The sequence below is a fragment of the Schistocerca gregaria genome, chromosome 5, assembly GCF_023897955.1.
Source record: "Schistocerca gregaria isolate iqSchGreg1 chromosome 5, iqSchGreg1.2, whole genome shotgun sequence".
Classification (NCBI taxonomy): Eukaryota; Metazoa; Arthropoda; class Insecta; order Orthoptera; family Acrididae; genus Schistocerca; species Schistocerca gregaria.
In genome coordinates, this window is record NC_064924.1 from 347,710,213 (window position 1) to 347,725,372 (window position 15,160).

Consider the following 15,160-nt stretch of genomic DNA (forward strand, 5'->3'; position numbering starts at 1 on the left):
AAACATTTCAAAGTCTGAATTCCATTTCAGTTCCTGTACCCTCTTTCCACCTTTCGTTCTCATAACAAACAGAGAACAGAAAAGATGCAGCACTGAATCACGCCTATTCTCAGTTGCAAACTTCATGTTAATGAATTGAAGAGGTTGGCGGAAGAAAGTGGTAACTGACAGGAGAATATTCTGAGTTACTTCATGGTTAAATTCAAGGATAAGAATGTAAATACCATTATTATACATATCAATTTACAGAAGATAGTTCTTTCCAATGGTATGTAGAAGATAGTTCTTTCTAGCAGTGTGTAGAAGACAGTTCTTTCTAGCGGTATGTAGAAGACAGTTCTTTTTAGCAGTTGTTGTTGTTGTAGTGGTCAGTCCTGAGACTGGTTTGATGCAGCTCTCATGTATGGAATTACTTGTTACCAGCTGGTGCATTCAAATGTAGGTAGGTCCTACAACAGATAATGTGTTCAGACAAATTCTTTCTAAGCAAGGCCAATTCACACTGATCATCACAACACGGCACCATCACATTAGGGTTTATTCACACTGTCCGTCATGTCATGTTATATCACGTTGTGTCAGTGCAAGTCACATGATTTCAGCTCACGTAACTGTCCCAATAGTTTTCAGTCTATAATAAATAAGAAATAACAAAGGAAAATAAAAATATGTAGGATAACAACTGATATAAAGCAGTAAAACCACAACCTAACAAAAGCACGATGAAACAAAGTATGGAGGATGGGTGCAAGGCTGTGGATCGCCTATCGGGAGGAAATGAGTTTGGGGTCAACTGCTCAACTAAGGACAGTGAGTCGGTCATCAAAATTTTGTTCCCAAGAAACCTTGACGGTGCCATCATACCATGACTTGACAGCTAATGTGAATTAGTCTTTAACGCTTTCTTCCCTCATTCCTGTCAGTTGTTTCCTGGTTTGTTTAGGTGTGTCACTTGGAGTCACATTGTTGGTCCAAAATGGCACCTAAGTATTTTAAGGAGGAGATTTCCCTTTTAGATAATGTTTTGAAAGGGTTAATAGACAGCCAAACTCTTCGCTGCATTTATGAGCAGGTAGTTGTGTACTATTACGACTGTGTCTTCTGTATATATCAAGTTATTAATAATTTTCCCATTTATTGTAAACTCTCTCAATCTTCTGTCAATGATTCCTTGAAAACTGCCTCAGAATAAACATTGAAAAAAAAAGAGTATTTATGAATTTGCAAAAATTTAATACCACACTTTTGAAACCCATTATTTGTTATACATCATTAGTAGCCCAGAGTACTGTGCAATTTGTTATACATCATTAGTAGCCCAGAGTACTGTGCAATATTTATTAGATAACTTTGTGCCATGCAAGATCGTTTACATTATAAGGACCTGGGATTTATGAGCAAGTTCTACAATACCAATATTAGCAGAGGGTGCTTTATCCACAATTCAGTGTGGAGATAGTTGCATACTATCTGTGTTGACATAGCATCCCCATTTGCACCCAAAAAGATAGCGTGCAGTTCTGTTGAATTTTTCTTGAGTTACGTATTAGCCATAACTTACATGTAGTGGTCAACAGCTGGTGTTTGACTGCAGGAAATCACAGCAAGGCTCAATGTTTTGTGTCTCGCAATAGTCAAGTGAATAATATTTGAATGACTTTGCTGTGGTGGCCTGCAGCCAACTTCCCAATTTGTAAAGTGACCTATGTCTGTTCTTCCCTGGTGACAGACAATGCAGTACTGGACCCACTTAATCTACACACTGCAAAAAGTAAATTGCACATAAAACACCAGAGAAAATATGCCTGAAGCCTCCTCTAAAAGTCACTGATGATGTACTGGCAAAAATTAAATAATGTTGTTTACTTTTAAAGTGCAGAAGACTATAATGTTTTACCAGAAAATAAAATTGTAACTAGAGCTTTATTTTTAAAAAATAATTATTTTATAATTAAAAACAATATTACAGCTTTTTATATAACATTCCATATACAAATATACATATCTATTTATAAAAACAATATTGATGAAATAAACACACATGTAATTCCTACAGTGCAAAACAGGATTCTGAAACTTAATACATACAATAATACATGTGCCCTGAAAATATTATTGTCCAATACAGTGATTATCATTTACAGAGCATTTTTTTGTCTTTCCAGTTTTCTACTGGTAACAGCACAAAGGAAAGAAATAAAAATGTCACAACATGAACACAGCCAGCCAAATGAGGAACAATGATGTGTCAGAACATTTTCACATAGAATCAATAACAAGCCACTTTTCTTGCACTTGTTCAACTTGCTTTGTAACAATTGGATTTCGTATTCTGATTTTCACTTCTAGCTTCCCGCCAACAGTTTTACGGCCTTCAAGCAACTGCAATTTAAAATAGAAAATAAATGTACTGCTTATCTTAAAGAACAGCATCGCAATGGAAAATGAAAGTATTTTACTTACATCATAAGCATCATGAAGAATGCACTTAGTTTCCAATGGTTGCAGTTTGATATTTGCTGTACCAATTAGCGAATCGCCTCTAAAAAATCCACTGTAAAACAATGAAGTTACATAATAATAATCTTCGCAAGAGTCAGTAAGGATTATATTGAGGCAATCTACATCCTGTCAGAAACGTCTGAACATAACAGAAGTTCTACAAGGAAAAATAACAATTTTTATTGTCTGTCTCAGATGAAAGTCTACGCCAAAAATTTACATATTACTGGAGGTTCTTTAGCAAGTGACTGTATATTATTTTGCTGGTTGCTTGCATTACAGACCTGAGTCTTTTGTTAGAACTGCTCAAAACAGAATGGAGTTGAATTGGCATAATAAGAAAGAATTAATTTTGGTGTTTGGATTCTGTATCGGTCAGCATTTTAAGTCTGTTATATGCTATGTGATTTTAGCAGGTTATATTTCTCACTTTCAGTCAGAATTTGTTACACAAATGACTGCAAATAGTATTGAAATGTTACGAGATAAAGTAACCAACTTTTACGCAACTTCAGAACTACTGATGTGTGTAAATTAACTAAGAGCTTGGCCTTTTCTTATCAGTGGCCGTTGGTGCTGATCATTTTAGTATACACAAGAAGGAAATAAATAAATAAAAGAAACAAACAAACAAAGAGAAAGGAGTGGTGGTCAGCACTCTGGAAAGTGCTAATAGGTTACAGCATAAGCTAAGAGAGTAAATTCCTAATTGTACAAAATATAAATTCACTTGAGAAAATATCTTTTTCTCCACAGCTATGGCCTGAATGATTTGCCCCTGTTGTTCAACTGTCTAGCTATCCCTCTTTTCTCCATGAGGAGGGAACTAACAGTTTCAAAAGCTAAGTAAATGCTTCTGTTAGCAGTACTTGGCATTTTATCTCCCGCAGATAAGAAGTGGCCAGCAAGTCAGACTCCTTGTAATTTTACAGTATATGATTAGGTCAAGCTCGTTTCAAAACCACTCACATGTACTGTACTATGCAGTTCAGAATTGTTATTGACGAAGAACTTTTGTGTCACACCATTTAGTATCTGTAGTTAATACTATTCGGCAAGACCGTAATAAGTGGAGGTATGTTTGTGTGACACTGACAGTTTCGCAGAATAAAATGCACAAAAAATTCATAAATTTATTTACTTATACAGCAAGCAGCAAAGAAGTACCTTAGCCTTTCTTCAATCAATCCTTTTGGCTGTTTGACTGGTGTCATTTTAATTTATAACCATGTCTACCATCCTTCCTTACTGGAGTCATGGCAGACATCCCTGAGAAGTTGTCATCCTAGTGGACTTTCAAAAGGCATATGATTCGATAGATGAGCAGATTATGATACCCACCCCATGACAACTGGGCCTTCATGAGAAGCCTAGCAGGCTAGTCCGTGCCACTTTGAGGAACAACACTTCCAAAGTCAAATTTAGAAAGGAGCTCTCCGAGTTTCACCACTCAGACAGGAGTTAGATAAAATGATGGCCTCTCATGCATGCTCTTCATTGTGTACTGAAGAAGATTATCAGAGAATTAACTTTAACACTACCATTGGGAACTGGAATGAATATTGGATACTTGAAAGATAACCTCATTGCACACTGATCCATAAGGGTGAGTATAGGTAGAACATATCTTAAGATACAAAATTAGCATGGTTATTTCAGTGGCCAAGAAGTTCAACAATCAAGTGACATCATCATCTTGTGTCACAGATTAGTTTAATATATTGTGTCTATGAGTAGAAATAGAATCATTGTCAAAATTTGTACCAATCATGTGGTATGATTGATAAATAATAATTCAGCAACAGCATCTGTTACATTACACAGTATCTATGTTGCAACCCTTCAGTCTGCTATGAACAAAAAGTAATCTCTCAGGTTTTCTTGGCGTGACTAATTAGTGTGCCTCCAGGTGTTCTGCCAACTTCTTGTTTCCATGATATTTTGATGGCCAACCAAGCCATCTACTTCAGATGCTGTGAATTTTGCTTTTACAGACTTACACTTAAAAAAAGGGGGGGGGGGCTGAACTCACTGCACCCGAAGAAGACGGCTGGGGGTCTCATCTAAATATCGTACATCAAATGGGAACAATAACTTGTAAAATACACGGAAGCACAGTATTGATAGATAGAAGTCTGATAAATTAAAATGCCAATGTCACTCCTCTTTTAAGTTAATAAATTACCACTTAAGATGTAGCCATTCACCAGAATAAGGCAATTTTACATGTTCAATAGTTTAGTCCAATTTTTGTATTTTGCACACTCCTAGGTAAAGCACATAAATATGAAACATGCTGCTGCAAATTCCTTAAAGTCAGAAATCACTCACCAAACAGCAGTACCGTTGAATGGGCACACACAACTTGTTAACTTTCAGAACAAATCGTTTGTCGAGCTAGTGTACACACACACACACACACACACACACACACACACACACACACACCAATGTCCCTCACTGCACCAAGGCACATATGTGGGCTGAAAGGACTTATTCCAAAATCTAGCACATTTTCTTTCTTGTTTGTGTGTACCTGTCGACAAGGTAATGTTTCTGTTATTCAGGGAGAGGTTTCATTTACTCCCGACGTAATTACATTCAGCTAGAACTTTCCTTACTATATTTACACAGAACAGAAATCTGCTGTACATAGGCACAACACAGAAATTTTTATTCTTTTCCTGCCGCAGGGCAGAGACAAACACTTTTTACATCCAAAGCATCATCTTGCCTTGGGTAAATTAAGTATTCAAAGCTTTAAAGTTGATATACAACAATAACATAAAAGATGTACATATCATTATAGCATAAATCAGAAGCTGACCGAGAGATTCCGGCATCAAATACAAGATAAGTACAAAGTATGAAGAGATGCTAAAGAATGAAAGGACAAGAAGTGTAAAGTGTGTAGTGAGACACAGAGAAAGAAGAAAGAGAAAGGCACACAGTGAAACAATGGAAGTAAGCAAGAAACACATATGTGTTGACATATATTGTGTATATACAAGGCAAAGAGTGAAGTTAGAGTGATTGTAGACCTTTTTGGTAACTGTCATCATCCAGAAAACTCTTTGGAGTATGTGACCAAGCTGTCTTGTTGTTAAAAAAATCTTTCTTTAATGACATCAAAAAATATTTGTTGGCTGTAGGATGGGGTGCCTAGCAATAAAATATTTGTAATATTATGTAGACCAGGATTTTGACCACTGTTGCAAGTTAAGGAAATTAACGTGAATTAAGGCAAGGTAGGTGACGAGAACCAAGGACATGTTGTAGTGCCAGTTCCACCTGTGAGTTCTGAGAAAATGGTGTCTCGCAGAAGAATCCAAGTGGCATGTATGGTGAAACAGGCACCGAGGTCATGACTGTCATGTTGTATAACACACACTGCAACAGGATATTGTGTGTTGCCAGTACACCGACTGTGTATGCTCATTTATCCTAACTGATAACTTGGTGGTAGTTATGCCAATGCAAGAAGGCTGAACAGTGTTTACAGACCAGCTGGTATACGATATACATGGTACATAGTACACACTTTGCCATTTACTGTGCTGGTTTAGGTGGTGGTAAAAGGGTGCATACGGCAAGTCTTGCAGTGGAGACGTCGCAGGGGTGGGAGCCGTATGGAGGAAGATGGATGCAGGAGCAGCATAGCGTCTGACAAGGATAGTGCGGAGATTGAGAAGACAACAAAAAGCTATTCTAGGTGTGGTGGGCAAAATCACTGAAAGAATGGATGTATGACTTCATAAAATAATGCCCTGAAATGAGGTCCATTCTTGATTTTGCCCACCACACCTAGAATAGCTTTTCGTTGCCCTCTCAAGCTCCGCAATATCCTTCGGACCCTATGCTCTTTTAGCACCAATGTCCCTTTCCTATGCCTCCTACTCCTGTGACCATCCCCACTGTAAGACTTTCCCTATGCATCCTCCTACAACCACCTGTACCAGCCCTGTAACTTGCAAAACATATACTATGAAAGACAGAGCCACCCATGAAACGACACATATAATATATCAGCTGTTCAGGCTTTTATATCGGCATTACAACCATCAGTTAAGATGAATGGGCATAGGCACTGTCAACATACAATATCCTGTTGCAGAGCTTGCTCTGTGACATGACACTTGTGACTCTGACGTCTGTTTCACTACATGTGCCATTTGGATTCTTCCCCCTGACACCAGTTTCTCAGAACTCCGTAAGTGGAAAGTGGCCTACAACATGTCCTTGGTTTTTACCGCCCATCTGCCCTTACTTTACATTAATTTCTTCGGTCTCAGCATTTCTTCACTCTGTTTTTAATTTTCTACTTCTATTATTTTCTGACCTGTCTATTTTTTGACATCATCCTCCCACCTCTAGCACATACAATGCATTTAGGTTTTCAGTCTTATTAACACGTGCACAGTGTTTTACCAGTAATCTCTGTCTTGCATATTTCTCAATCTTCCATCTTTCAGCTCTCACATTTTCAAATCTCATCTGGTGCAGTCCCCAACAATCAGTCCTTCCCTCCCATCCCATCCTTAAGTCTCCCTTGACCCTGGGGTTTGGGCGACTTTTCCAAACTCTACCCCTTTTCCCAAATCTCACCAGTCAGTTTTTTTACCCCTCTTCCTTCCCTTTCAACCATTCTGTCAGGAGGAGGAGCCACTGGTTCCGAAAGCTAACAAAACTGTAATATCGCAACAGCAATTGAGAGATTCATACCTCATAAATTGGTAAGAGATGGAACTCATCCCCCATGGTACACAAAACAGGTCCGAACGCTGTTGCAGAGGAAACGGAAAAAGCATGCGAAGTTCAGAAAAACGCGAAATCCCGAAGATTGGCTAAAATTTACAGACGCACGAAATTTGGCACGGGACATCAATGCAAGATGCCTTTAATAGGTTCCACAACGAAACATTGTCTCGAAATTTGGTAGAAAATCTGAAGAAATTCTGGTCGTATGTAAAGTACACAAGCTGCAAGACGCAGTCAATACCTTCGCTGTGCATTGCTGATGGCACTGTTACTGATGATTGTGCCGCTAAAGTGGAGTTATTGAACGCAATTTTCCGAAATTCCTTCACCAGGGAAGCCGAATGGAATATTCCAGAATTTGATACATGAATAGCTGCTAACATGAGTTTCTTAGAAGTAGATACCTTAGGGGTTGCGAAGCAACTCAAATCGCTTGATACGGGCAAGTCTCCAGGTCCAGATTGTATACCGATTAGGTTCCTTTCAGATTACGCTGATACAATAGCTCCCTACTTAGCAATCATATATAACCGCTCGCTCACCGATAGATCTGTACCTACAGATTGGAAAATTTGGCAGGTCGCAACAGTGTTTAAGAAGGGTAGTAGGAGTAATCCATCGAACTTCAGACTTATATCATTGACGTCGGTTTGCAGTAGGGTTTTGCAGCATATACTGTATTCAAACATTATGAATCAGCTCGAGGGGAACAATCTATTGATACGTAATCAGCATGGTTTCAGGAAACATCTTTCTTGTGCAATGCAGCTAGCTCTTTATTTGCACGAAGCAATGGCCGCTATCGACAGGGGATCTCAAGTTGATTCCGTATTTCTAGATTTCCGGAAAGCTTTTGACACCGTTCCTCCAAAGCGACTTCTAATCAAGCTGCGGGCCTATGGGGTATCGTCTCAGTTGTGCGACTGGATTCGTGATTTCCTGTCAGGAAGGTCGCAGTTCGTAGTAATAGACGGCAAATCATCGAGTAAAACTGAAGTGATATCAGGTGTTCCCCAGGGAAGCGTCCTGGGACCTCAACTGTTCCTGATCTATATAAATGACCTGGGTGACAATCTGAGCAGTTCTCTTAGACTGTTCGCAGATGATGCTGTAATTTACCGTCTAGTAAGGTCATCCGAAGACCAGTATCATTTGCAAAGCGATTTAGAAAAGATTGCTGTATGGTGTGGCAGGTGGCAGTTGATGCTAACAACGAAAAGTGTGAGGTGATCCACATGAGTTCCAAAAGAAATCCGTTTTGAGTTCGATTACTCGATAAATAGTACAATTCTCAAGGCTCTCAATTCAACTAAGTACCTGGGTGTTAAAATTACGAACAACTTCAGTTGGAAAGACCACATAGATAATATTGTGGGGAAGGCGAGCCAAAGGTTGCGTTTCATTGGCAGGACACTTAGAAGATGCAACAAGCCCACTAAAGAGACAGCTTACACTACACTCGTTTGTCCTCTGTTAGAATATTGCTGCGCGGTGTGGGATCCTTACCAGGTGGGATTGATGGAGGACATCGAAAGGGTGCAAAAAATGGCAGCTCATTTTGTATTATCGCGTTATAGGGGAGAGAGTGTGGCAGATATGATACGCGAGTTGGGATGGAAGTCATTACAGCAAAGACGTTTTTCGTCGCGGCTAGGTCTTTTTCCGAATGCGAAAATATTTTGTTGAGCCCAACCTACATAGGTAGGAATGACCATCAAAATAAAATATGAGAAATCAGAGCTCGAAGAGAAAGGTTTAGTTGTTAGTTTTTCCCGCGCGCGCTGTTAGGGAGTGGAATGGTAGAGAGATAGTATGATTGTGGTTCGATGAACCCTCTGCCAAGCACTTAAGTGTGAATTGCAGAGTAGTCATGTAGATGTAGATGTAGCTTGGGAGCCCCTACCAGTAGCAAAGCTACCCCTGTCATAGTTCTTCAGATCACCTGACCATGCAAACCCCAACACCAAGAAAAAAGTGATGACACCAACCATAAGGTAGGGGTCATAGTTCAACAGTTATAAATGTTAAAAATTACTTTTATGTCAGAAAATTCCCCACGCTGTCTGTTATAACTCGGTGAAAATGGCACCTCAGAGTATTTACTTGTTCTGGATATAGTCGGGTTGGCTCCTCATTTTGTGTGTGAGCTACCCAACTCTTCAGGTGGATGTTTGACCACCACAAAATGCAAACTTTTTGAATACCAAATTTGTAACTGGGTTGGAACTACCACACTTGTTTAATGGTGAATGCAATGTTAGCATCTTTTAGCTAAAAATTGTATGTAAATTAAGAGTATAAGTCTGCTGTAAATGACAGACTCAAATTACTAATGTTGGCCTGAATTTACTTCAGATTTAATTACAACTCTAGTCTATCAACTATGCATCGTGATTTCAATAGTTACAAATATTTTATGAAATGTTTGAATTTTAATCAGAGCTACCTGATACCAGGTAAAAGCTCTTCTAATGTAAGAGGTTTGCGTTGCACGACTTATGATAAAAACTGAAACAATAAATGCATAATGATAAAAACTTCTTATTGAATGACTGTCATGTAAGTATCGTGAGACTGATAGTTAATGACAAGAAATACTAAAAGAATGTAGAAAGCATGGCACTCAACTGAAGGGAAAAGGTCCCAGTTCATTCTCACGACATATTCTATAAATTCCGTTATGAAGAATGTGTGTGAAATGATTTTAGCTACTAATCTGAGCATGCAGCAAAAAGTTACATATCTTCCATAAATCAGTGTAAATATTAGCCACCACCAGTGATAGACACAGTTACAAGTTTTCACATGGCAATGGAGGAGGAGTTAAACGCATCAGAATATGTTGATGAGGACGTAGGACTGACAAAGAGTCCAAGACTAAATATAGGGTTTGTGGCAAATGGGGAAACATGATGAAATCAGTAATGGTATCTGGTTGTGAATTTGAGAAGACTGAAGAATTTAACTACTGAGATTGACCATAACCTATAATGACGATACCTCATGCAAAATTGAACAATGGGTAAAGGCAGCCAACACAGCTTACTTTCCCACAATGAAACTACTTTCTTCATGACTCTTTTCTCACACCACTAAATTAATCATCTATGAAACACTTAAGGCAAGTGCTCACACATGCCTCAGCACTAACAGTAAGAGATACTAATGTGTTAGATGCCTTTGAAAGGAAAGCACTCTGCAGAATAAAAGGCCTCTGTTGTGAAGGAGGGAGGTGAAAAAGATGACATAACAATGATCTTCGTACCATATGTAAAGGGTCACCTACTGTAGTAAGATTGGGATGGGCTGGGTGATACAGAGGAACCGAAGAAGATATGTCAAAGAAGATATACAGAGATTGTGATAAAGGAATTACATAGCAGTAGCAAGGAATCACGACATCTGCCCGAAAATTGCTGAAGAGGCAGAGGCCAACAATGGACTGTAGAACAGCAGAAGAAGAAATAGAATTAAGCAAGTAAGTGTCCTACCTGAATATTAGCAAAATAGAAGTTCTTTTCTTCACAGAGGGTGACATATGAAAGTGATAAAAAGGAAACTAAATTAGTGCACTTTTAATCAATAGTTTTTGAGGTTGCTGGGTTGATTAGCGATAGTCGTCCTGCTGATATTTAATCCATTAGAGTGGGGGTGGAGATAGGACGGGGTGACACATAAAGCTCTCGAATGCTTGCAATTTCAACCCAGCTTGATACACCGAACTTAATATTTGGGCAAATAGGCAACACTGGGTAATTAGTTGGGAAAGAAACAGACAACCAGGAAACTTTTCCAATGAAATTAGTGTACTCCTTGTACTTTACTTCCTTCACAGGATGAAAATAGTTCTACTTATTTGAATCACAATTCTCAAATAACCACAATTATAAAAGTGCTAAACTTGAAGTGTTTATTGCTCACAAATGAAATTAAAGCAAAACATTAAAAGCAAGAAAGAAGAGACTAAACAACTTGAAAAGAAACGGACTTGTCCCAACACTTTCAAAGCCAAATAAAAAGCACTTTTCATTGTACAAAGAAATTAGTAACATCAATTTAACAGCTTATTGTTAAGTTTCTGGTATTACTTCTAAGGTTGATGCAACTTTACCTGCAACTTATTGTCTTGCCACAGGTCTCTGGACAACAGAAGCAACATAAATTTCGTATCACTGACCTGCAATAGGAATTAACCCTAATCATGTCAACAACTTCAGCTTTATTATTAAGGGAAAAAGTACAGAAAATGAATGTTCAAGCCTGTTATGCTGCATATGGTTATTGAAGGGTAGCACAGATGACCTGCTGGGCTAATCTTGTACCTGAATACTTCATATATATCATATCTCAAATGTCCTCCAGTCTCATGCAAGATGTACTTTACACAAGGTTGTCAAAAATACTACATTATGATTTTTCATGTATCTTTAATTCATGGTGATGAACAGTGAAATAAAAGACAAACACAGGCAATAAATGAACACAGTTCCTAGGTTCGTTTATTTCAAACACTCCACATTTTAAGAGACTTAACTGAACAATGTAAGATCCAGTAAAATCAAATAGCCTTGGACTTCAGCTATCTCTATTATTTAAACTTCTATCAAAAACCATGCCACAAGTTATTTTATTTTCTGTACTATAAATTGAACTCTGGGATGATAGCTGAAACTTCAATAGACAACACCTGCTGTTTATCTTCAGCTGTGCTTCTTTATACAGTAATTTAATCTGCATTATTTAAATTTATAGTCTTGTCAGCATACAAAACATGCATATGAAATCCCTAATTATCCATAACTAGTCATACTTCATGTTTCTACTACAAATGTTTGAAGACTACACTTGCATATTTCAGACATATTTATTTAAAATTAATGTTTTGTATGTAGTTTTCTGAGGAACCTGTGGCACTGTCTGTGTGCAGAAGGATAATGCAATAATTATAGTACATAGATCTCTAAAATCAAAGTTATGTGGGTGCCTGCACTGCAATACAATATAAATACCTATCAGAGGCCACAGGTTGCTTTTATGAACCACATCCATATTATAATCTGCACCTTTAATATGCACAGATTAAATACTAGAAAGGTAACCTTTGCAAAGATCCTACATTATAACAACACTACCAACAGATTCGATTTACTTCTGATGTAAAACTATTCATTATAGTATTGGCAAACTGGTGGCTAGTGCAAGCTTGGAGAGTTATTGCAAGCAGCTGTCATGGTCCCAACAGGGAAGGCAAAGCAACGTGCAAGCAAAAGCTGACAAGCGAAAACAAAAGTTACACCAATGGTGTGAAAATTTTGGAAGGAGAGAGACAATGCTGAGCTGAGTGGGTCTGAAATATCTACCAGAATGAAATACCAACTTTAAAAAACTTCACAGGTTTTGTTACACAGATCTGTACTTCGAGACTACCAAGGAAACCCTGAGAAAAAATATTGTCTGCCTACTGCATTTGGCTTTAGAAGGTGTCAAAAGTTTAAATAGGTGTGAATGAAAAAATGTAGTTGCAAAAAGGCACTTGTTAGATAAATAAATTTAAAAAAATGAAACATCGGAATCAAAGCAGCCCATTGGTTTACTTGAACAGAAAGTTAGTTAATTCATACACATTACAATGGGAATAAACATTGGCAAAGCAACAGTGAGTGAGGAATACTGTGAAACAGAAGTGATTTTCAATATGTAAGTGTTCTGCTGAACAAGATTTCAGGCTATAAAACAGAAATGGACAGGAAAAAATATAAAATACATGGAAACTTAGCTTATTGCGAAATAACTTAGAGGACATATTATCTTGCTATACTTAATTAAAAAGTGAAATACAAGGAATGAAGATCAAGGTTAAAAGCCCCATCAACATTGAGGTCATACAAAGCACAACGTTATACATAATCTGTCACTGTCACCAGCATTCTTATAGTACAGAATCTTTGCATGTTACCCTGCAGTACACAAGCTACATGTATGTTACTTTATGAAAGATGCAGTAGATGTGATATGAGAAAGTAGCCTGTGACCTCTGAAAGGTATAAATATTATTTATCAATTTAATATAATCAGTCCCATAACAGTGAATATTTGAATCAATTGTGTGTTTTCACTTTCTGCACCTAGATATTGCCACATTCTGCTCCTAAATGTTACCAAAGGTGGCCCAGAAAGCAGTACATACAGAAACATTTATACTAAACTAAGTTCAAGTAAATCAGCTGGAAGATGTAAATGTACTAGAAACATTAAAGAAAGAATGATTACAGATATTCGAATATTTCAGTGTATATTCACAAGTGGTACGGTTTCTGTTAACTGAAGATGTTTGCATTCAAAATGAACATGGACAACATACATTCATGCACTGGTTATCAGAGTTATTTGACTAATTCTTAGTGACAGATCAGTACGGTAGCTAGCTGAAAAGAAAAGTTGCATAACATTTCCTCAGTGGTCAGACAACATCAAATCTGTGTTAAACTCAGGCTTTTGACAATTTTCACCATCATTTTTATCAGGAGGTGACTGTCTTCTAGGATGGAGTCTGCATCCTTTAAAGTGGCATACAAGCTTGTCATTTGCCATGTGCTGTTATTGGTACTTTTACTGGAGAAGTGATGTCACTCGGAGAGAGGGATTCACATGTGCAAATGCAAAAATTAGCAATGAGGCAGAAACCCCTCCCCCCAATCAAAATCCACCACCCCTACCCCAATCAGGATATTGAGAGCCATGTGAGGAACTGAGACCAAGTGCAGCATTCCCTACTCAGATATGACACAATATCAACACTGAGAAAATTTTATAAAAGAATGAGAACAATTTATAATATAAGAACGCTGCCATGAAAAACTTTGAAGTCATGTGGGAAACACAAACAAATAAAAGAATGTCTTGACTGCACAAAAGATATTTCCCGCACATAAGACATTTTCATGGCATTACATTATAACAAAGGATAATATTTATAATTCTGAGTTAGTAGATTGATGAAAATTTTATCTTATCTGGACTACCTAACTTCAAAGAAGGAAGACTCTTTGATAGCAAGTTTCAAGATCTGTAAACATAGTATTTCATTAATTGGCACTTACTTAATTTGCTGTTTTTGATTAAACAATGGAAACCCGAGGTTGGAATATCAAGAATATAAGGAAAAGGTAGATTGCCATAAAGATGACACTGATTTGCAGACGGGTACAATGAAAAGACACGCATTAGCTTTCAGTCAAAGAGTTGTTCAGAAAAGGAAACACACCCAAGTAAGCACACCTGACGTACATGACTGCCACCTCTGGCAGCTCAGATCAGAATGCAACTGTCTTTTAGAATGGAAGCAGCAATGTCTGGACGGGGTGGGGTGGGGTGGGGTGGGGTGGGGTGGGGTGGGGTGGGGAAAGAGGAAGGAGATGGATTAGCAGGGTATGGATTTGGGGGGGGGGGGGGAGAACAGTGCTTTCTAACAGAGCACGCTGGGCTTAGACTGCCAGCAAGCACAACATTGGGAAGCTGTTGAGGCAGGACAGGAAGGTGGGAGAGGTGGGTAGCAAAACAGAAAGGGGAAAGATGGGTGGTTGCATTGGCAGAGGGCTACACACAAAGAGGATGAGAATAGGGAGGAGGTGATAGGTCAGAGGGTGGAAAATATTGTGTTGAGGGTGTGGGGACATCAGGTTATCATAGATTGAGCCCAGGTTAATTTCGGGAGTGGAGAATGTGTTTAAGGATGAACTCCCATCTGCACAGTTATGAAAAGCAGGTGGTGGGGAGGATACAGACGCCACTCCTAGTCCTAATCCCTTGCCACAGGGATCATACGCCTGTACAAGACCCAGGTGCAACATCTGCCTGATCTACCAACTCAGCACTTCCTATTCCAGTCTTTTCAGGGGCT

The 15,160-nt window shown here is 38.3% G+C and overlaps 1 protein-coding gene across 2 annotated transcripts in view; it reads right to left on the minus strand.

Moving 5' to 3' along the window:
* Positions 1-1,922: 1,922 nt before the first annotated feature.
* The window catches only part of LOC126272356 (coiled-coil and C2 domain-containing protein 1-like), a 97,593-nt gene continuing 84,355 nt past the window's right edge, over positions 1,923-15,160 (minus strand). Inside the window, exons 15-17 of one of the 2 annotated variants that reach the window (XM_049975163.1) lie at positions 11,372-11,437; positions 2,464-2,554; positions 1,923-2,382 (exon numbers count right to left, since the gene is read on the minus strand). In XM_049975163.1, the coding sequence (XP_049831120.1) occupies positions 2,260-2,382; positions 2,464-2,554; positions 11,372-11,437 (280 nt within the window). In that variant the 3' untranslated portion in view covers positions 1,923-2,259. The remainder of the gene's footprint in view (positions 2,383-2,463; positions 2,555-11,371; positions 11,438-15,160) is intronic. The other variant, XM_049975164.1, reaches the window with a different exon arrangement.